Here is a 23,340-nt window from a genome sequence, read left to right on the forward strand (position 1 = left end):
GCTCACGAAGGTCAGGCCTCACGACAAATAGGGGCCAATAAACGTGCTCCCAGAGAGGGCCGTGCCTGCGGGGAGCCAATAGGAAGACAGTGGGTGGGGCTATTTGTCAGTTTTGTGTCTCACCTGCCCAGCTCCGGAGAGAGACGGGGATCATGCTGCGACTCGGGTGTCTCCTGCGGGTCACCGCCTCTCAGGTACCGGGGAACTCCCCCTGCCACCGGGGCTATCATACAGGAGCTGGGGGGGTCACAAGTGTGTTATCTGAGCCTGGAGAAGGGGGTCACCTCCAGTCTCAAGGGTCATTCAGGTATGGTGGTAACCGGGGTGTCCTCAGGACATGAGTATAGAGGTTCTCTTACTCCTACAGGGGTCATAGAAGAACTGGGGGGCACATAACTAGGGTATCATGCAGACATCAGTATAAGAGGGTCTCTTACTCCTACAGGAACCATAGAGGTATTGGGGGCACATAACTGGGGTATCCTGCAGACATCAGTATAAGAGGGTCTCTTACTCCTACAGGAACCATAGAGGTATTGGGGGCACATAACCGGGGTGTCCTGCAGACATCTTGGTATAAGAGGGTCTCTTACTCCTACAGGGGTCATAGAAGAATTGGGGGGCACATTGCCGTGGTATCCTGCAGACATCTTGGTATGAGAGGGTCCCTTACTCCTACAGAAACCATAGAGGTATTGGGGGCACATAACTGGGGTATCCTGCAGACATCTTGGTATGAGAGGGTCTCTTACTCCTACAGGAACCATAGAGGTATTGGGGGCACATAACTGGGGTATCCTGCAGACATCTTGGTATGAGAGGGTCTCTTACTCCTACAGGAACCATAGAGGTATTGGGGGCACATAACTGGGGTATCCTGCAGACATCTTGGTATGAGAGGGTCTCTTACTCCTACAGGAACCATAGAGGTATTGGGGGCACATAACTGGGGTATCCTGCAGACATCTTGGTATGAGAGGGTCTCTTACTCCTACAGGAACCATAGAGGTATTGGGGGCACATAACTGGGGTATCCTGCAGACATCTTGGTATGAGAGGGTCTCTTACTCCTACAGGAACCATTGGGGGCACATAACTAGGGTGTCCTGAAGACATCTAAGAGGGTCTCTTACTCCTACAGGGGTCATAAAAGAATTGGGGGGCACATTGCCGGGGTATCCTGCTGACATTTGAGTATAAGAAGGTCTCCTACTCCTACAGGAGCCATAGAAGTATTGCGGGCACATAACCGGGGTGTCCTGGAGACGTTGTCCCATAAAGACAATATGAAAAAAGTGTTTTTGAGATTTTTGCTAATTTATTAAAACTAAGAAATCATATGTACATAAGTATTCACAGCCTTTGCTTAATACTTTGTTGGTGCACCTTTGGCAGCAATTACCGCATCAAGACTTTTTGAATAAGATGCCACAAGCTTGGCACACCTATCTTTGGGCAGTTTCGCCCATTCCTCTTTGCAGCACCTCTCAAGCTCCTTCAGGTTGGATGGGAAGTGTCAGTGCACAGCCATTTTCAGATCTCTCCAGAGATGTTCAATCGGATTCAAGTCTGGGCTCTGGCTGGGCCACTCAAGGACATTCACAGAGTTGTCCTGAAGCCACTCCTTTGATATCTTGGCTGTGTGCTTAGGGTCGTTGTCCTGCTGAAAGATGAACCATTGTCCCAGTCTGAGGTTAAGAGCGTTCTGGAGCAGGTTTTCATCCAGGATGTTTCTGTACATTGCTGCATTAATCTTTCCCTCTATCCTGACTAGTCTCCCAGTTCCTGCCGCTGAAAACCATCCCCACAGCATGATGCTGCCACCACCATGCTTCACTGTAGGGATGGTATTGGCCTAGAATTAGCGGTGCCTGGTTTCCTCCAAACATAATGCCTGGCATTCATACCAAAGAAAAAATTACCAAGGTAATGAACCCGGCGCCTCAAAATGTTATATTATATATATATCTAGTTTTTAGCGCTGTATATTCTCCTCCTATTCATACCAAAGAGTTCAATCTTTGTCTCATCAGACCAGAAAATTTTGTTTCTCGTGGTCTGAGTCCTTCAGGTGCATTTTGGCAAACTCACAGGCGGACTGCCATGTGCTTTTTACTAAGGAGTGGCTTCCATCTGGCCTCTCTACCATACAGGCCTGATTGGTGGATTGCTGCAGAGATGGGTGTCCTTCTGGAAGGTCCTCCTCTCTCCACAGAGGAACGCTGTAGTTCTGACAAAGTGACCATAGGGTACTTGGTCACCTCCCTGACTAGGACCCATCATCTGTGTGTCCAACTGGGAGGGAGGTCTGAGAACCTATAATGTCGCTGATCCCATCATCTGTGTGTCCAACTGGGAGGGAGACCTGAGAACCTATAATGTCGCTGATCCCATCATCTGTGTGTCCAGCTGGGAGGGAGACCTGAGAACCTATAATGTCGCTGATCCCATCATCTGTGTGTCCAGCTGGGAGGTCTGAGAACCTATAATGTCGCTGATCCCATCATCTGTGTCCAGCTGGGAGGGAGGCCCGTGAACCTATGTCACTGATCCCATCATATGTGTGTCCAGCTGGGAGGGGGGCCCGAGAACCTATAATGTCACTGATCCCATCATCTGTGTGTCCAGCTGGGAGGCCTGAGAACCTATAATGTCACTGATCCCATCATCTGTGTGTCCAGTTGGGAGGGGGGCCCGAGAACCTATAATGTCACTGATCCCATCATATGTGTTCAGCTGGGAGGGGGGCCCGATAACCTATAATGTCACTGATCCCATCATCTGTGTGTCCAGCTGGGAGGCCTGAGAACCTATAATGTCACTGATCCCATCATCTGTGTGTCCAGTTGGGAGGGGGGCCCGAGAACCTATAATGTCGCTGATCCCATCATCTGTGTGTCCAACTGGGAGGGAGGTCTGAGAACCTATAATGTCGCTGATCCCATCATCTGTGTGTCCAACTGGGAGGGAGGTCTGAGAACCTATGTCACTGATCCCATCATCTGTGTGTCCAGCTGGGAGGTCTGAGAACCTATAATGTCGCTGATCCCATCATCTGTGTGTCCAGCTGGGAGGGAGGCCCGAGAACCTATAATGTCACTGATCCCATCATATGTGTGTCCAGCTGGGAGGGGGGCCCGAGAACCTATAATGTCACTGATCCCATCATATGTGTGTCCAGCTGGGAGGAGGGCCCGAGAACCTATAATGTCACTGATCCCATCATCTGTGTGTCCAGCTGGGAGGCCTGAGAACCTATAATGTCACTGATCCCATCATCTGTGTGTCCAGCTGGGAGGCCTGAGAACCTATAATGTCACTGATCCCATCATCTGTGTGTCCAGTTGGGAGGCGTGAGAACCTATAATGTCATTGGTCCTGTCAGATCCTGTAACCCAGTGGTTCCCAACCGTGGTCCTCAAGTACCCCCAACAGGTCTCCTCACAGGATTACAAGTGAAATAATTTGCTCCACCTGTGGGTCTTTTATAATGTGTCAGTGAGTAATGACTGCACCTGTTCAGCTGCTAGGTGACCTGGAAAACATGAACTGTTGGGGGTACTTGAGGACCAAGGTTGGGAACCACTGGTGTAACCTCACTTCTATGCTATTTTTATTCGTATACATGGACCCGGCTTCATGTTCTACTGCCTGACCACCATGTGCTGCCAGCACACCCATCTTCTGTAACACCACCTGTAGATTACACTATGTTTTTCCTTTATAAAGATGACGCATTATTGTACCTGTTTAACCTTAATCCAGATTTATTGTGCACGTCTGTTCTCTAATACCAGGATCTTCCCTGTGTTTATTCCTCAGGGTCTGACTCCGATCAGAACTTCTAATTATTCCTCTGCGGCTGTGGTAAGAATCTTCCTTATGGCTGGCGTCCTATCTAAGTGGCGCTGTGCCACCTCCCCAATCTGCCCACACATCTCACAAAGACAGGGTGATATAATTCACCGATGCCCTCAGTACTGGGTAATGGGATAATATAGACCCTTGCTCTCAGTATCTGGTAATGGGGTAACAGACTGGTGCAGTTAGTACTAGGTAATGGGATAATATAGACCTGTGCTCTCAGTACCAGGTAATGGGGTAACATAGAACCATGCTCTCAGTACCAGGTAATGGGGTAACATAGACCCGTGCTCTCAGTACCAGGTAATGGGGTAACATAGACCCGTGCTCTCAGTACCAGGTACTGGTGACATTTATACATTGTGCGATATGAGATTCCTCCGCACTTACTGTAACACGTGATCAGTTAGACACTGTAAGATATGAGATTCCTCCGCACTTACTGTAACACGTGGTCAGTTAGACACTGTAAGATAGGAGATTCCTCCGCACTTACTGTAACACGTGGTCAGTTAGACACTGTAAGATAGGAGATTCCTCCGCACTTGCTGTAACACGTGATCAGTTAGACACTGTAAGATAGGAGATTCCTCCGCACTTGCTGTAACACGTGATCAGTTAGACACTGTAAGATAGGAGATTCCTCCGCACTTGCTGTAACACGTGATCAGTTAGACACTGTAAGATAGGAGATTCCTCCGCACTTGCTGTAACACGTGATCAGTTAGACACTGTAAGATAGGAGATTCCTCCGCACTTGCTGTAACACGTGATCAGTTAGACACTGTAAGATAGGAGATTCCTCCGCACTTGCTGTAACACGTGATCAGTTAGACACTGTAAGATAGGAGATTCCTCCGCACTTACTGTAACACGTGATCAGTTAGACACTGTAAGATAGGAGATTCCTCCGCACTTACTGTAACACGTGATCAGTTAGACACTGTAAGATAGGAGATTCCTCCGCACTTACTGTAACACGTGATCAGTTAGACACTGTAAGATAGGAGATTCCTCCGCACTTACTGTAACACGTGGTCAGTTAGACACTGTAAGATGTCTGTCTAGTGGAACAACACTGCCCAGCAAGCTGTACTGAGTCTGCTAATTATCATATAGGAATATCCTGAATGCTTAGCCATAGGTATGTCTAGTGGAACAACACTGCCCAGCAAGCTGTACTGAGTCTGCTAATTATCATATAGGAATATCCTGAATGCTTAGCCATAGGTATGTCTAGTGGAACAACACTGCCCAGCAAGCTGTACTGAGTCTGCTAATTATCATATAGGAATATCCTGAATGCTTAGCCATAGGTATGTCTAGTCACTAGTGTATTAAATATTAGCAGATTTATTCAAGTTTTATTTGTAGTTATTTGGGGAATGTGTAATGGTTTCATCCCTACACATCATTTGTTTGTTTAAGTTTTATTGCTCCAAATGGGTGATGGGCTAGGGGAGGGTCCAATCAATCAATGTGCTTACATACACATGTTTGGGCTTTATATTAGTGTGTAGTTTAGCTGAATTAGCGTAGCTGAATCATTGTGTGGAGAAAATCTCTAAGGGATTCGTCTGGGACTTATACTGGACGGAAACTGCATGGAAACTCCAAACAAAAGCAAATAAATCATCACAATCCACCAAAACTTGGACTGCAGCTACAAATGTATGTACACACCTATTATTCTCCAAACCTCACTTACCCGGACACTAAACATTCACTTTCTGCAAAAAACCTGCAATACAACTTTTACTCTGACCCTGCAAATACCTGGAAAACAAATGTTTAATTGAGAAGCATATTTGATGAAGTAACACTGACTTGTGGTTTGCCAACACTGTGTAATTTTCCATCTAACATCAACAAATATTTGATTTACTGGTAATCTGTAGATATTAACATCATTGTAAATACTTGCAAATCGTATTTCTTTCTGCAAACTTCACTGCTCTCTCATACAGCCACCACTCCTCCTCCTATTCTCATTTTACTACCAGTTTACACACCATCCACACTATGGCCAGGCTGGCAACCCCCATTACTCATTGTCCTTCTAATCCTTTATTCTGTCCCCTGTTACCACCTCTATCCCTCTCTCACAGTCTCCTACATCTCATCCTCTCTCCTCTCCTCTGTCTGCCTCCCTACCCCTCTTCTGTTTCCCCATTGCAATTCACTTCTGCCCCTTCACACCACTTATACCCCACCACTCAACCCTGCTCTCTCCCTCCTCTGCCTGTCTCCTCACCTCTCCTCCACCAGTATCAAACTGCACTCCCTCCCTGTTTCACGCATGCAGTCTCCCTTCCTAGCCAAGGCCCCAGCACCATCATCACACCCTCTTTATCCTCTCCTTACAAATTACTCCTACCTCAACGCTACAGCAATCCTGATAATCTCATTCACATCTCTCCCACAAACTCATACCCCCTATCTTGTGCACTCTGGAATGCCAGATCTATTTGCAACAAACTGGCCCCCACTCATGACCTTTTCATTTCCAACTCCCTGCACCTCCTGGCCATTACAGAAACCTGGATTACTCCTCATGACACCACTTCTCCTGCTGCTCTCTCTGCTGGGGGCCTCACATTCTCACACACACCCCGACCCGGGGGTCGCCATGGGGGTGGTGTTGGGATCCTTTTACCCTCAAGCTACACATACCAACTTATACCTCCAGAACCTTCTCTTACATTCTCTACATTTGAGGTCCATGCATTACGCCTCTACCAACCTACTAATCTTCGAGTTGCTGTAATTTACCGTCCACCTGGCATTTCCTCCAAATTCCTTGACAACTTTGCTTCCTGGCTACCTCACTTCCTCTCTTCTGACATTCCCTCCATTATTCTAGGTGATTTCAACATCCGTATCGATAACCCCACAAAATCACCTGCCTCTAAACTCCTTAACCTCACCTCTTCACTTGGTCTCTCCCAGTGGACCACCTCACCCTCCCATGTGAACGGGAGCTCACTGGATCTGGTTTTCACTCACCGCTGTGATATTTCTGATTTCTCCAATTCCCCTTTTCCCCTCTCTGACCACCACTTGCTCTCTTTCAACTTATCTATCTCTGCTTCCCCATCTCTCCCTCCTAAGGCTACCATCACGAAGCGTAACATTGAGGCTATTGACACCTCATCCCTGTCCTCCCTGTTTGACTCCCTTCTCTCTCCTCTTCTCTCTCTCACATGCCCTGAACACCAAATGCACCAGATACCTACAAAAATGCTCACGTACTGCCGAGCGACAGTGGAGGAAATCACGCTCTAAAGCAGACTTCCTCCATTTCAAATTCATGCTCTCATCCTTCAGTACTGCCCTTTCCCTTGCTAAACAATCATACTTCAAAATCCTCATTTCTACACAGTCTTCCAACCCCCGGCGCCTCTTTGCCACTGTTAACTCCCTCCTCTGCCCACCACCACCTCCTCTCCCTTCCTCGTTGTCTGCTCTTGACTTTGCCACTTATTTCACATCCAAGATTGACTCCATACGTCAGGATATCACTTCCCACCAGACCAGCAACCAGCCACCACCCATCCCTTGCCACCCCTCCCCTTCCCTCTTACCAACTCTGACATCTTTCTCCCATGTATCTGGCGAGGAAGTCATGGCCCTCATCCGTTCCTCCCCCCCCACAACCTCCCCGCTCGACCCTATCCCCTCCCACCTCCTCCGTTACCTCTTCCCTTCTGCCTGTTCCCATCTTGCCCACCTTCTCAATCTCTCCCTTTCATCAGGCACTGTCCCCTCTGCCTGCAAGCATGCTCTTGTCTCCCCTATTCTTAAAAAACCTACCCTTCATCCTAACACTCTCTCCAACTATCGACCCATCTCTCTCCTCCCCTTTGCCTTCAAACTTCTTGAGCGTATTGTCTATAATCGCCTCACTCCCTTTCTTTCCTCTCACTCACTGCTTGACCCATTCCAGTCTGGTTTCCGTTCTCTCCACTCCACTGAAACTGCCCTCACAAAAGTCTGCAATGACCTCCATGCAGCCAAATCTAAGGGCCACTACTCTCTGCTTATTCTTCTTGACCTCTCTGCTGCTTTTGACACTGTGGACCATCCTCTCCTTCTGCAAATCCTTCACTCTCTTGGTCTGCGTGATACTGCCCTCTCCTGGCTGTCCTCCTACCTCTCTGATCGTTCCTTCTCTGTCTCTTCTCATGATGCTACCTCCCCCCCACTTCCACTAACTGTTGGTGTCCCCCAAGGGTCTGTTCTTGGTCCTCTCCTTTTCTCTCTCTATACGTCCTCTTTAGGTGAACTCATTAGTTCTTTTAACTTCCAATATCACCTCTATGCTGATGACACTCAAATCTACCTCTCCTCCCCTGATCTCTCCTCACTCGTACCTCAAACTGTCTTTCTGCTATCTCTTCCTGGATGTCTCAGCGCTTTCTTAAACTCAACATGTCTAAGACTGAGCTGATCATCTTCCCACCCTCCCGCACAGCCTCACCTCCCACAATCTCATTATCCATTGATGGCACGACTATCTCCCCTAGCCCCCAAGTACGCTGTCTTGGCGTAATCCTTGACTCCTCCCTCTCCTTCAAACCACACATTCAGCACCTCTCACAAACCTGTCATTTTCATCTCAAAAACATTTCTAGAATCGGACCTTTTCTCACACAGGATGCCACTAAGATCATTATTCACTCACTGATTATTTCCAGACTGGACTACTGTAATCTCCTCTTAACTGGCCTCCCTGACAATCACCTCTCTCCACTCCAATCTATCCTCAATGCTGCTGCCCGGCTCATCTTCCTCACCAAACGCACTACGTCTACCTCCCCTCTCCTACAGGCCCTCCACTGGCTTCCCTTCCCTTTCAGAATCCAATTCAAACTTCTCACACTCGCTTACAAAGCCCTCACCCACTCCTCTCCCATCTACATCTCTGACCTTATCTCCCTTTACTCTCCCACCCGTCCTCTTCGCTCTGCTAATGCACGCCGTCTCTCCTGTCTTCTGATTACTTCCTCCCACTCCTATCTCCAAGATTTTTCACGTGCTGCTCCCTTTCTCTGGAATTCTTTACCTCTCCCCCTCAGACTCTCCACCTCTCTACAAAACTTCAAACGGGCTCTCAAGACCCACTTCTTTACCAAACCTAGCCAAATCTCAACATAACCCTCTGTTCCACGCTCTCTATGTACCCCATCTGTGTCATCCCTGTCTGTCTACCCCTCCCCTTAGAATGTAAGCTCTCACGAGTAGGGCCCTCTTCCCTCATGTGCTTATACTTTTCTTACTTTAATAATCCTCAACTGCCCAGATCCCACAGTTTTTTGACCACCTGGAACTTATCTCTATGTTTACTGGTGTAGTTATGCTTAGTTGCCCTGTACTTGTCCTATATTGTATTCAACTGTAAGTCACTGTTTTCCTATTTTTTATGTGCATTTGTACTCTGTAATTGGGCGCTGCGGAACCCTTGTGGCGCCATATAAATAAAGGATGATAATAATAATAATAATAATAATAATAATATAGGAGATTCCTCTGCACTTACAGTGTATAACTGACCACGTGTTACAGTAAGTGCGGAGGAATCTCCTATCTTACAGTGTCTAACTGATCACGTGTTACAATAAGATAGGAGATTCCTCCGCACTTACTGTAACACGTGATCAGTTAGACACTGTAAGATAGGAGATTCCTCCGCACTTACTGTAACACGTGATCAGTTAGACACTGTAAGATATGAGACACCTCCGCACTTGCTGTAACACGTGGTCAGTTAGACACTGAGATTCCTTCGCACTTTTGTTTGTACTGATTGTGGTCACGTATGATGAAACGTACAAAATGACACACACAAAACTTTGAACACCTAAAACTTTGAAAAAAGCGTGTTGACATTTTTGCCCCGTCGACCTATGGACTGTCTAATGACTGTAGATCTGTTATACCGCACTCTCTGCAGTTACTGACTCCGTGTGTCTCTGTTCCAGCCTCGCACCAAGCTCTTTATAAATGGACAGTTTGTGGACTCTGAGACGTCAGACTGGATTGACATCCACAACCCGGTGAGAAACGTCGGGTATATTCTGTTGTTGTGCACAGAGAGTGGTTTCCCTTTGTGTGAATCTGTTTCTGGCTTATTGGCTTTACACTGATGGCGCAGCTCCTGGTGCAGATACCGCAGAACGGAGAGACCGATGTATTATTCACCTTCCGTGACCTCCGCCTGCATGGCAGACTGGCGGGGCCCAGATTTGTGCTTGCAGAGTATCTGTGCTGCGTGCGGATTATTAACTCGCTGCCGTGTGATATGTAATCACAAGTGTTTGTTTTTTTTAGGCCACGAACGAGGTGATCGGGCGGGTGCCTCAAGCCACGCAGAAGGAGATGGAAGCGGCCGTGAGTGCGTGCGAGCGCACCTTCCCTTCCTGGTCTGAGACGTCCATCCTGAACAGACAGCAGATCTTCCTGCGCTACCAGCAGCTCATCAAGGATAACCTGGTAACTGGGGGAGGGGGGGGGGGGGTCTAGGTGCGGGATACTGTCTGCGGAGCATGTGATGGGATACTTACTGATCCTTTCCTGCAGAAAGAGGTGGCTCGCCTGATCACCCTGGAGCAGGGAAAGACTTTGGCCGATGCGGAGGGAGACGTCTTTCGCGGACTACGTAAGGCTGTAATGACAAAGCTCTTGTTACGCTGCGCCGGTCACAGATGTTGGTTTTTAGCTAACCTCTGAACCTTGAACTTTTACAGAGGTGGTGGAGCACGCGTGTAGCGTGACCTCGCTTATGCTGGGGGAAACCCTGCCCTCCCTCACCAAGGACATGGACACTTACACCTACCGGCTCCCCCTGGGGGTGTGTGCTGGCATAGCACCCTTCAATTTCCCCGCCATGATACCTCTTTGGATGTTCCCGATGGCCATGGTTTGCGGGAACACTTACCTGATGAAACCGTCGGAGCGGGTGCCTGGGGCCACCATGTTGCTCGCCCGGCTAATGCAGGATGCCGGGGCTCCGGATGGCACTTTGAACATTATACATGGGCAGCATGCAGGTAAGATCCCGGGCACAGTGGCAGCACAAAGACTTAGTGTGAGGTTATAGAAGTACTGAAGCCCAGGGCCTGAGAGAGTCACACGCAGCAGCATGTATTGCCGGTCACCGTCTGCGGACCTATGCAAAGGGCGACGCAGACTTCTTCCCTGGTGTACATCACTGGCGAATGTGCGAGAGGCACACTGCCAGCGTCCGTACGCAATGTAATACCGATTAGTGCGTCCTTATACGCCACCTTCTGTTGCACCATTTAAACGTTCACTAGCCCTATGGTAGGTGCGGAGTCTGTGTGACTATGGTCTGTGTCTGCGGCTGTGCGCCTGGGAAAACACCCGAGTCGTTGACAAGCTCGTAACACGCCCACAGCAAAAAGATCATCACTGCTAGCCACCGCCCCGGAACATGGAAACCTAAATATAACGGCAGATAAGAAGCGTATGACCCATCCAGTCTGCCCTTTGGGGGATTGGGTTAGGGTATTAGGGTTGGCGTAGGGGTTAGGGTATTGGAGATAGGGTTGTAGGGCTAGTTTAGGGCATTGGGTTAGGGATCGGAGATTAGGGTTGGTTTAGTGGTTTGGGTTAAGGCAGTGGTCTCCAACCTTAATTTGGGGTGTGAGCTACTTTCGGAAACTAGAACCTCTGGAAGAGCTACCCTCTCCCCCTCCCCCAATGCGCGCATTCCTACAAAAGTGGGTTTGGCCTCACAACAGTAATGCCCTCTCGCGTAGTGACGGATACACAAGTAATGCCCCCCAGCAGTGCCAGATACAAGTAATGCTCACAATTTTTGCAGCCACTGCTCGCTTGTGTGTGTCTGAAGAGCGCCCACTAGCACAGCGCGTGGCGTGCCTCAGTCTCCTGCTCCGTCCTCACTGAAGTCCCGGCGCTGCCATTTGTAATATGGTGCGGACCGCCAGCCAATCAGGAGCCGGCACGTGAGCTCTGATTGGCTGACGGCCTGCGCCATATTAATATGCATCCACCGCTGCGCGAGCTACCTAAGAAGCGGCGATGTGTTGGCGACCGCTGAGTTAAGGTATTAGGGGATAGGGTCGAGGGTTGCACGCACTCCGGGTAATACATTGAGCCGCCGCACAGGTCTTTCAGCACGCACTCTGGGTAATGCATTGAGCTGCTGCACAGGTCTTTCTGCACGCACTGCAGGTAATGCATGCGCCGCTGCACAGGTCTTTCTGCACGCACTGCGGGCACTGCATGCGCTGCTGCTCGGGTCTTTCTGCACGCACTCCGGGTAATGCATGCGCCGCCGCACAGGTCTTTAGAAATTTCTGCGCATTCACAATTGCATAAAATCGCTCAACTATGGCGTTGCATGTGGACTGCGTGCGGCTCTAAATCAGGCCATAGTGTCCACGTGCAGGCGGACTGTTCCCTGCATTATGAATAGGGAACATCATGTACTCCGATCACTTTAGCTGGGATGAAGTCCGCTGTCACAGAAACTTCTCTCGTTTTACAGCTGTGGATTTTATCTGTGACCACCCGGCGATCCGAGCCATCAGCTTTGTGGGCTCCAATCAGGCTGGACAATACATCTACGAGAGGGGGTCCCGAAACGGCAAGAGAGTGCAGTCCAACATGGTATAATGCGGTAGAACTCTTAGAGGGACGGTCTACCACCGCTGACGGCCATTGTGTAACTGCCATGTTTTTATAGGGCGCCAAGAATCATGGTGTCGTGATGCCAGACGCAAATAAAGAGAACACCTTGAACCAGCTGGTTGGAGCGGCATTTGGTGCAGCAGGACAGCGGTGCATGGCATTATCCACAGCTGTTCTGGTTGGGGAGGCAAAGGGTTGGCTCCCTGAGTTGGTGGAAAAAGCAAAGAAGCTAAAAGTGAATGCTGGTGAGTGCGCAAAGTGCAGCAGACTCGGCCCTCTGGGGCTGCGCTGCCCAGGCCTTGATGCCCCCTAAGGCTGCGCTGCCCAGGCCTTGATGCCCCCTAAGGCTGCGCTGCCCAGGCCTTGATGCCCCCTAAGGCTGCGCTGCCCAGGCCTTGATGCCCCATAATGCTGCACTACCCAAGGCCTTGATGCCCCTAAGGCTGCGCTACCCAGGCTTGGAGGGTGCCACTATTGACAGTACTTCATATCAAACACTTTGCTTTAGAAGTTCTCCATTGTCTTTTATCACAAAGTACTTTCAATCTATAAAACAATCCCCCGCCTTCTGGTGGTGGTGCGCCCTCCCCGCGCTTCTGGTGGTGGCGCGCCCTCCCCTCGCTTCTGGTGGCGGTGCAACCTTCCCATGTGGACTGAGTATTAATGTGGGTAGTTTCCCTTTCCACTATAAGTGTCCACTTTGCTTTTCCTTGTGTCTCTGAATACACTATGGACATCTTTCCTGTTTCAGGGGATCAGGCCGGGGCAGACCTGGGGCCGCTGATCAGTAAAGCGGCAAAGCAGCGGGTATGCAGCCTGATAGACAGTGGCGTGAAGGAGGGCGCAGAACTCCTCCTTGATGGCCGAGATGTCAAAGTGAAGGGATATGAAAATGGAAACTTTGTAGGTCCAACAATTTTGTCAAACGTGAAGGTGAGTGTCTGGGGCTAGGAGTCTGATCAAAGTTTCTTGGGGGTGATGTAAGTGACGTTTTCATGTTATTATTAATGACTGGTGGGGGGCTGTGTGAGGGAGTAATGCAGTAACAGCCGGAAGGAAACTGAGTAACGGGAGCTGTGTGACCTGTGTAGGAGTAATACAGTAACAGCCGGTGTGGTACTGAGTAACGGGAGCTGTGTTATGGTGTAGGAGTATTACAGTAACAGCCGGTGGGATACTGTGTAACGGGAGCTGTGACCTGTGCAGGAGTAATACAGTAACAGCCGGTGGGATACTGAGTAACGGGAGCTGTGTGACCTGTGTAGGAGTAATACAGTAATAGCCGGTGTGGTACTGAGTAACGGGAGCTGTGTTATGGTGTAGGAGTATTACAGTAACAGCCGGTGGGATACTGTGTAACGGGAGCTGTGTGACCTGTGTAGGAGTAATACAGTAACAGCCGGTGTGGTACTGAGTAACGGGAGCTGTGTTATGGTGTAGGAGTATTACAGTAACAGCCGGTGGGATACTGTGTAACGGGAGCTGTGACCTGTGCAGGAGTAATACAGTAACAGCCGGTGGGATACTGAGTAACGGGAGCTGTGTGACCTGTGTAGGAGTAATACAGTAATAGCCGGTGTGGTACTGAGTAACGGGAGCTGTGTTATGGTGTAGGAGTATTACAGTAACAGCCGGTGGGATACTGTGTAACGGGAGCTGTGTGACCTGTGTAGGAGTAATACAGTAACAGCTGGTGATGTACTGAGTAACAGGTATCGTCTGACGGAGGAGTAATATTGCAGTAGCGTGGTGGGATACTGAGTAACGGGAGCTGTGTGACCTGTGTAGGAGTAATACAGTAACAGCCGGTGGGTACTGAGTAACGGGAGCTGTGTTATGGTGTAGGAGTAATACAGTAACAGCCGGTGGGGTACCGAGTAATGGGAGCTGTGTTATGGTGTAGGAGTAATACAGTAACAGCTGGTGGGGTGCTGAGTAACGTGAGCTGTGTGATGGAGTAATACAGTAACAGCTGGTGGGAAACGGAGTGACCGGAGCTGTGTGACCTGTGTAGGAGTAATACAGCAACAGCCAGTGGGGTGCTGTGTGACTGTGTAGGAGTAATACTCCGTATCCCACTGGCTGTTACTGTATTACTCCTACACAGTCACACAGCTACCGTTACTCAGTATCCCAGCGGCTGTTACTGTATTACTCCTACACAGGTCACACAGCTCCCGTTACTCAGTATCCCTATCCCACTGGCTGTTACTGTTAACGGGAGCTGTGTGACCTGTGTAGGAGTAATACAATAACAGCCGGTGAGATACTGAGTAACGGGAGCTGTGTGACTGTGTAGGAGTAATACAATAACAGCCGGTGGTGTACTGAGTAATGGGAGCTGTGTTATGGTGTAGGAGTAATACAGTAACAGCTGGTGGTGTACTGAGTAATAGGAGCTGTGTTACTGTGTAGGAGTAATACAGTAACATCTGGTGGGATACTGAGTAACGGGAGCTGTGTTACTGTGTAGGAGTAATACAGTAACAGCTGGTGATGTACTGAGCAACAGGAATCGTGTGACAGAGGAGTAATATCGCAGTAGCGTAGTGGGGTACTGAGTAACGGGAGCTGTGTGACTGTGTAGGAGTAATGCAGTAACAGCCGGTGGGGTACTGAGTAACGGGAGCTATGTGTTACTGTGTAGGAGTAATATCGCAGTAGCATAGTGGGTTACTGAGTAATGGGAGCTGTGTTACTGTGTAGGAGTAATACAGTAACAGCCGATGGGGTACTGAGTAATGGGAGCTGTGTGTTATTGTGTAGGAGTAATATTGCAGTAGCATAGTGGGGTACTGAGTAACGGGAGCTGTGTGACTGTGTAGGAGTATTACAGTAACAGCCGGTGAGGCACTGAGTAATGTGGCAGTGTGACCCAGTGATACAGTAACAGGAAGGTAATACAGATTTAGGGCTTTATTTATTTATTTGTTTATTTATTACCAGTTATTTATATAGCGCACACATATTCCGCAGCGCTTTACAGAGAGAATTGGCCATTCACATTAGTCCCTGCCCCAGTGGAGCTTACAATCTATATTCCCTATCACATGTACACGCACACACATTCACCCTAGGGTTGATTTTGTTGGGAGCCAATTAACCTGCCAGTATATTTTTGGCTTTGGACTGACCTCTACCACTCCTGGTTCTTGCAGACAGACATGACCTGCTATACGGAAGAGATTTTTGGACCCGTGTTGGTGGTTTTAGAAGCAGACACACTGGAGGATGCTATTCATATAGTAAACAGTAACCCGTACGGAAATGGAACCGCCATATTCACCACAAATGGAGCAACTGCTCGGAAATACACTCACCTTGCAGACGTCGGGCAGGTGGGTAGATCTCATGAAGTGGCGTTGGGGTTCTGTAGGTCTGTGTTACCTGAATAATGAACACCTAGAAGTGGGGGCATTGCAGTACAGAGGTAAAATGTGTGTACATCGGAGAATTGCCATCAAGGACCTTCCGTTCCTACTACTGAATAACTCCGTTATGTGGTGTCCAGCAGTGAGTGATTGGAGGAGGGCGATCCTTGTCCCGGATAAGATAAGGAGCAGCGTTCCAACGCTCAGCACTTGAGATAGAATCTGTGGGTTTTCTTGTACTTTAGGACATCGGGTCAGGGCTTGTCACTCACTGTGTTGCCTCCATTCCCCCAGAGTGGCTGTAAGCTGGCCGGGGCAGCTGCTAATTATGTGACTCTTCTAGGTGGGCGTGAATGTACCTATCCCGGTGCCATTACCTATGTTCTCCTTCACCGGATCTCGAGCCTCATTCCGAGGGGACACCAACTTCTACGGCAAACAGGTATGACTGCCTGGCTGAGCATGATGGGTCTTGTAGTTCATTGTCACAGAGGATGGTGTTCTTGCGTGCTCTGCAGGCCATGATTTAAGAATATTCTTATTTAATACAAATAAGCCATGCATACTCCTCTTGGGAATCGTGAACTCTGACGCTCATCTCGCTTTGCAGGGGATCTATTTCTACACCCAGCTAAAGACCGTCACCTCCCAGTGGAAGGAAGAAGATGCCACGCTGACCAGCCCAGCCGTGGTAATGCCAACCATGGGACGCTAATCTCTTCTTTGGAACTGATCAGTCTCCTACTTCCCTCTGTACCGGAGGGATCTGTGGCCCCCGGCCCCTGTCTCACGGGGCCCTCTGCTACTGCAGGCCTGTGACATTGAATGTGTAGCGTTGAACGCACAAGGCTTGTGCTGAAATCTGGTTATTAACCACCTCTCCAGATATTTTCTGTATTTTTGCATTTTTTATCCATTTCACCGGAAGAATAAACATCTACAATTGTCAAACACTAGATTTGTTTTGACAGAAACATTCTTTGGTCCAAACTCCACTTTTACATTCTGATTTCTCTAACGTCCTAGTGGATGCTGGGGACTCCGTCAGGACCATGGGGAATAGCGGGCTCCGCAGGAGACAGGGCACATCTAAAAAGCTTTTTAGGTCACATGGTGTGTACTGGCTCCTCCCCCTATGACCCTCCTCCAAGCCTCAGTTAGGTTTTTGTGCCCGTCCGAGAAGGGTGCAAACTGGATGGCTCTCTTAAGGAGCTGTTTAGTAAAGTTTTTTTTTAGGTTTCTAATCAGTGATTCCTGCTGGCGACAGGATCACTGCAACGAGGGACTTAGGGGAGAGACTTGCAACTCACCTGCGTGCAGGAGGATTGAAGTTTTAGGCTACTGGACACTGAGCTCCAGAGGGAGTCGGAACACAGGTCAGCCTGGGGTTCGTCCCGGAGCCGCGCCGCCGATCCCCCTTACAGACGCTGAAGAAAGACGGCGGAACGGAGGTCCGGAAACAGGCGGCAGAAGACTTCACAGTCTTCAGAGAGGTAGCGCACAGCACTGCAGCTGTGCGCCATTGTTGCTACACGGCTCACTGACACGGTCACGGAGGGTGCAGGGCGCTGCTGGGGGCGCCCTGGGCAGCAATTTAAATACCTATTTGGCAAATAAATACATCACATATAGCCATTAAGGCTATATGTATGTATTTAACCCAGGCCAGTTTTCCTAATAACCGGGAGAAAAGCCCGCCGTGAAAGGGGCGGAGCTTATTCTCCTCAGCACTCAGCGCCATTTTCCTGACCAGCTCCGCTGGTGAGGAAGGCTCCCACTCTCCCCTGCACTACAGAAACAGGGTTAAAGAGAAGGGGGGCATAAATTGGCGATATAATTATATATTAAGAGCCCATATATAGAAACAACACCTTCTAGGGTTGTTATATACATTATGGCGCTTTTGGTGTGTGCTGGCAAACTCTCCCTCTGTCTCCCCAAAGGGCTTGTGGGTCCTGTCCTCTATCAGAGCATTCCCTGTATGTGTGTGCTGTAGGTCGGTACGTGTGTGTCGACATGTATGAGGAAAATGTTGGTGAGGAGACGGAGAAAATTGCCTGTAATGGTGATGTCACTCTCTAGGGAGTCGACACCAGAATGGATGGCTTACTTATGGAATTACGTGATAATGTCAACACGCTGCAAGCCGGTTGACGACATGAGACAGCCGGCGGACAAATTAGTATCGGTCCAGGCGTCTCAGACACCGTCAGGGGCTTGTAAAAACGCCCATTTACCTCAGTCGGTCGACAGACACTGACACGGACACTGACCCCAGTGTCGACGGTGAAGAAACAAACGTATTTTTCCTTTAGGGCCACAAGTTACATGTTAAGGGCAATGAAGGAGGTGTTACGTATTTCTGATACCACAAGTACCACAAATAAGGGTATTTTGTAGGGTGGGAATAAACTACTTGTAGTTTTGCCTGAATCAGATAAATTAAATGAAGTGTGTGATGATACGTGGGGTTCCTCCGACAGAAAGTTATGGGCGGTATACCCTTTTTCCCGCCAGTAGTAAGGGCGAGTTGGAAAACACACCTTAGGGTGGACAAGGCGCTCACACGCATATAAAAAACATGGCGTTACCGTTTCCAGATACGGCCGCCCTCAAGGAGCCAGCTGATAGGAAGCTGAAAAATATCATAACAGTATATACACACATACTGGTGTTATACTACGACCAGCAATCGCCTCAGCCTGGATGTGCAGCGCTGAGGGGGCTTGGTCGGATTTCCTGACTAAAAATTTTGATTCCCTTGACAGGGACAGGATTTTATTGTCTATAGAGCATTTTAGGGATGCATTTCTATATATGTGTGATGCGCAGAGGCATATTTGCATTCTGGCATCAAAGAGTAAATGTGATGTACATATCTGCCAGACGAAGACACGACAGTGGTCAGGTGAGGCAGATTCCAGACGGCATATGGAAGTATTGCCGTATAAAGGGGCGGTCCATTGGACCTGGTGGCCATGGCAACAGCTGAAAAATCCACCTTTTGTTACCCCGAGTCACATATTGGCAGAAAAGGACACAGTCTTTTCAGTCTCAGTCCTTTCGTCCCCATACGGGCAGGCGGGCGAAGGCCAGTCATATCTGCCCAGGGGGAGAGGAAAGGGAAGAAGACTGCAGCAAGCAGCTCATTCCCAGGAACAGAAGCTCCTCACGGCTTCTGCCAAGTCCGCAGCATAACGCTGGGGCCGTACAAGCGGACTCAGGTGCGGTAGGGGGTCATCTCAAGAGTTTCAGCAACACTCGCAAGGGAACTCCGGGATCCTACATGTAATATCCCAGGTGTACATTGGAAATTCGAGACGTCTCCCCCTCACACAATTCACAGGCTGTATTCCCAGCAGGTGATAATCAAAGTACCCTTCTTACAACAAGGAAGGGGGTAGTATTCCACACTATATTGTGGTACTGAAGCCAACCGGCTCGGTGAGATCTGAAATATTTGAACACTTACATACAAGCGTTCAAATCAAGATGGAGTCACTCGGAGCAGTGATAGCGAACCAGGAAGAAGGGGACGATATGATGTCACTGGATATCAGGGACGTTTACCTACAGGTCCAAATTTGCCCTTCTCACCAAGGGTACTTCAGGTTCCTGGTACAGAACTGTCACTATCAGTTCAGACGCTGCCGTTTGGATGGTCCACGGCGCCCCGGGTCTTTACCAAGGTAATGGCCGGAATGATGATTTTTCTTAAAAGAAACATGGACGCTTTCCTGATAAGGGCAAGGTCCAGAGAACAGTTGGAGGTCGGAGTAGCACTATCTTAAGTAGTTCTACGACAGCACGAGTGGATTCTAAATATTCCAAAATCGCAGCTTTTTCCGACGACACGTCTACTGTTCCTAGGGAAGATTCTGGACACTGTCCAGAAAAACGTGTTTCTCCCAGTGGAGAAAACCAGGGAGTTATCCGAGCTAATCGGGATCCTCCTAAAACCAGGAAAAGTGTCAGTGCATCATTGCACAAGAGTCCTGGTAAAAATGGTGGCTTATTACGAAGCAATTCCATTCGGCAGATTTCCCGCAAGAACTCTTCAGTGGGATCTGCTGGACAAATGGTCCGGATCGCATCCTCAGATGCATCAGCGGATTACCCTATATCCAAGGAAAAGGGTGTCTCTCCTGTGGTGATTACAGAGTGCTCATCTTCTAGAGGGCCGCAGATTCGGCATTCAGGATTGGATGCCGGTGACCACGGAGGCCAGCCTGAGAGGCTGGGGAACAGTCACACAGGGAAAAAATTTCCAGGGAAGTGTGATTAAGTCTGGAGAATTCTCTCCGCATAAATAAGCTTAGAGCAAATTTATAATGCTCTAAACTTAGCTAGACCTCTGCTTCAAGGTCAGCCGGTATTGATCCAGTGGGATAACATCACGGCAGTCGCCCACGTAAACAGAAGGGCGGCACAAGAAGCAGGAGGGCAGTGAAAACTGCAAGGATTTTTCGCTAGGCGGAAAATCATGTGATAGCACTGTCAGCAGTGTTCTTTCCGGGAGTGGACGACTGGGAAGCAGACTTCCTCAGCAGGCATGACCTCCACCCGGGAGAGTGGAAACTTCATAGGGAAGTTTTTCAACATGATTGTGGACCGTTGGCAAAGACCAAAGGTGGACATGATGGCGTCCCGCCCGAACAAAAAACGGGACAGGTATTCCGCCAGGTCATGAGACCTTCAGGCGATAGCTGTGGATGTTCTGGTAACACCGTGGGTGTACCAGTCTGTGTATGTGTTCCCTCCTCTGTTTCTCATAACCAGGGTATTGAGAATTATAAGACATAGAGGAGTATGAACTATACTAGTGGCTCCGGATTGGCCAAGAGGGACTTGGTACCCGGAACTTCAAGAAATGCTCACAGAGGACTAAGGGCCTGGGGAGCTGAGAGGGACTTGATTCAGCAAGTACCATGTCTATTCCAAGACTTACCGCGGCTGCGTTTGACGGCATGGCGGTTGAATGCCGGTTCCTGAAGGGAAAAGGCATTCCATAAGAGGTCATACCTACCCTGGTCAAAGCCAGGAAGGAGGTGACCGCACAACGTCATCACCACATGGGGTGAAAATATGTTGCGTGGGTGAGGCCAGGAAGGCTCCACGACGGAAATTCAACTAGGTCGATTTCTACACTTCCTGAAAACAGGAGTGTTTTGGACCTCAAACTGGGGTTCATTAACATTTAAATTTCGGCCCTGTAGATTTTCTTCCAGAAAGAATTGACTTCAGTTCCTGAAGTCCAGATTGTAAAGGATGTATTGCATATACAGCTTTTTTGTGCCCCTAGGGGCACCGTGAGATCTCAACATAGTGTTGGGATTTCTTAAAATCATATTGGTTTGAACCGCTCAAATCTGTGGATTTGAAATATCTCACATGGAAAGTGACCATGCTGTTGACAAATATCTCACATGGGAAGTGACCATGTTGTTAGCCCTGGCCTCGGCCAGGCGATTGTCAGAATGGGCGGCTTTGTCTTACAAAAGCCATATTAAAAATAAGAATTTACTTACCGATAATTCTATTTCTCGGAGTCCGTAGTGGATGCTGGGGTTCCTGAAAGGACCATGGGGAATAGCGGCTCCGCAGGAGACAGGGCACAAAAAGTAAAGCTTTAGGATCAGGTGGTGTGCACTGGCTCCTCCCCCTATGACCCTCCTCCAAGCCTCAGTTAGGTACTGTGCCCGGACGAGCGTACACAATAAGGAAGGATTTATGAATCCCGGGTAAGACTCATACCAGCCACACCAATCACACTGTACAACCTGTGATCTGAACCCAGTTAACAGTATGATAACAGCGGAGCCTCTGAAAGGATGGCTCACAACAATAATAACCCGATTTTTGTAACTATGTACAAGTAATGCAGATAATCCGCACTTGGGATGGGCGCCCAGCATCCACTACGGACTCCGAGAAATAGAATTATCGGTAAGTAAATTCTTATTTTCTCTATCGTCCTAGTGGATGCTGGGGTTCCTGAAAGGACCATGGGGATTATACCAAAGCTCCCAAACGGGCGGGAGAGTGCGGATGACTCTGCAGCACCGAATGAGAGAACTCCAGGTCCTCCTTAGCCAGGGTATCAAATTTGTAGGATTTTACAAACGTGTTTGCCCCTGACTAAATAGCCGCTCGGCAAAGTTGTAAAGCCGAGACCCCTCGGGCAGCCGCCCAAGATGAGCCCACCTTCCTTGTGGAATGGGCATTTACATATTTTGGCTGTGGCAGGCCTGCCACAGAATGTGCAAGCTGAATTGTATTACACATCCAACTAGCAAAAGTCTGCTTAAAAGCAAGAGCACCCAGTTTGTTGGGTGCATACAGGATAACAGCAAGTCAGTTTTCCTGACTCCAGCCGTCCTGGAACCTATATTTTGAGGGCCCTGACCACATCTAGCAACTTGGAGTCCTCCAAGTCCCTAGTAGGCGCAAGACACCCCAATAAGCTGGTTCAGGTGAAACACTGACACCACCTTAGGGAGAGAACTGGGGACGAGTCCGCAGCTCTGCCCTGTCCGAATGGACAAACAGATATGGGCTTTTTTGAGAAAAAAACCACCAATTTGACACTCGCCTGGTCCAGGCCAGGTCCAAGAGCATGTTCACTTTTCATGTGAGATGCTTCAAATCCACAGATTTGACTGGTTTTAAACCAATGTGTTTTGAGGAATCCCAGAACTACGTTGAGATCCCACAGTGCCACTGGAGGCACAAAAGGGGGTTGTATATGCAATACTCCCTTGACAAACTTCTGGACTTCAGGAACTGAAGCCAATTCTTTCTGGAAGAAAAATCGACAGGGCCGAAATTTGAACCTTAATGGACCCCAATTTGAGGCCCATAGACACTCCTGTTTGCAAGAAATGCAGGAATCGACCGAGTTGAAATTTCTTCGTGGGGCCTTCCTGGCCTCACACCACGCAACATATTTTCGCCACATGTGGTGATAATGTTGTGCGGTCACCTCCTTTCTGGCTTTGACCAGGGTAGGAATGACCTCTTCCTGAATGCCTTTTCCCTTAGGATCCGGCGTTCCACCGCCATGCCGTCAAACGCAGCTGCGGTAAGTCTTGGAACAGACATGGTACTTGCTGAAACAAGTCCCTTCTTAGCGGCAGAGGCCATAAGTCCTCTGTGAGCATCTCTTGAAGTTCCGGGTACCAAGTCCTTCTTGGCCAATCCGGAGCCATGAGTATAGTTCTTACTCCTCTACGTCTTATAATTCTCAGTACCTTAGGTATGAAAAGCAGAGGATGGAACACATACACCGACTGGTACACCCACGGTGTTACCAGAACGTCCACAGCTATTGCCTGAGGGTCTCTTAACCTGGCGCAATACCTGTCCCGTTTTTTGTTCAGACGGGACGCCATCATGTCCACCTTTGGTAATTCCCAACGGTTTACAATTA

General features: G+C 48.9%; 1 protein-coding gene across 2 annotated transcripts; it reads left to right on the forward strand.

Annotated features, from left to right (window-relative positions):
* Positions 1 to 59: 59 nt before the first annotated feature.
* On the forward strand, positions 60 to 16,867 carry ALDH6A1 (aldehyde dehydrogenase 6 family member A1). 2 transcript variants are annotated; one of them, XM_063948326.1, is made up of 12 exons: positions 60 to 194; positions 3,823 to 3,867; positions 9,846 to 9,920; positions 10,195 to 10,356; positions 10,444 to 10,522; positions 10,611 to 10,913; positions 12,398 to 12,519; positions 12,596 to 12,785; positions 13,292 to 13,473; positions 15,699 to 15,878; positions 16,255 to 16,353; positions 16,522 to 16,867. In XM_063948326.1, exons 1-12 carry the CDS (start codon positions 153 to 155, stop codon positions 16,624 to 16,626), a joined length of 1,584 nt encoding a protein of 527 aa, XP_063804396.1. In that variant the 5' UTR covers positions 60 to 152; the 3' UTR covers positions 16,627 to 16,867. The 2 variants fall into 2 exon arrangements, with proteins under 2 accessions (XP_063804396.1, XP_063804397.1); XM_063948327.1 differs by lacking the exon at positions 60 to 194 and adding an exon at positions 1,812 to 1,926.
* Positions 16,868 to 23,340: the final 6,473 nt, after the last annotated feature.

The sequence above is a fragment of the Pseudophryne corroboree genome, chromosome 12 (assembly GCF_028390025.1).
Source record: "Pseudophryne corroboree isolate aPseCor3 chromosome 12, aPseCor3.hap2, whole genome shotgun sequence".
In the NCBI taxonomy this organism is placed as follows: Eukaryota; Metazoa; Chordata; class Amphibia; order Anura; family Myobatrachidae; genus Pseudophryne; species Pseudophryne corroboree.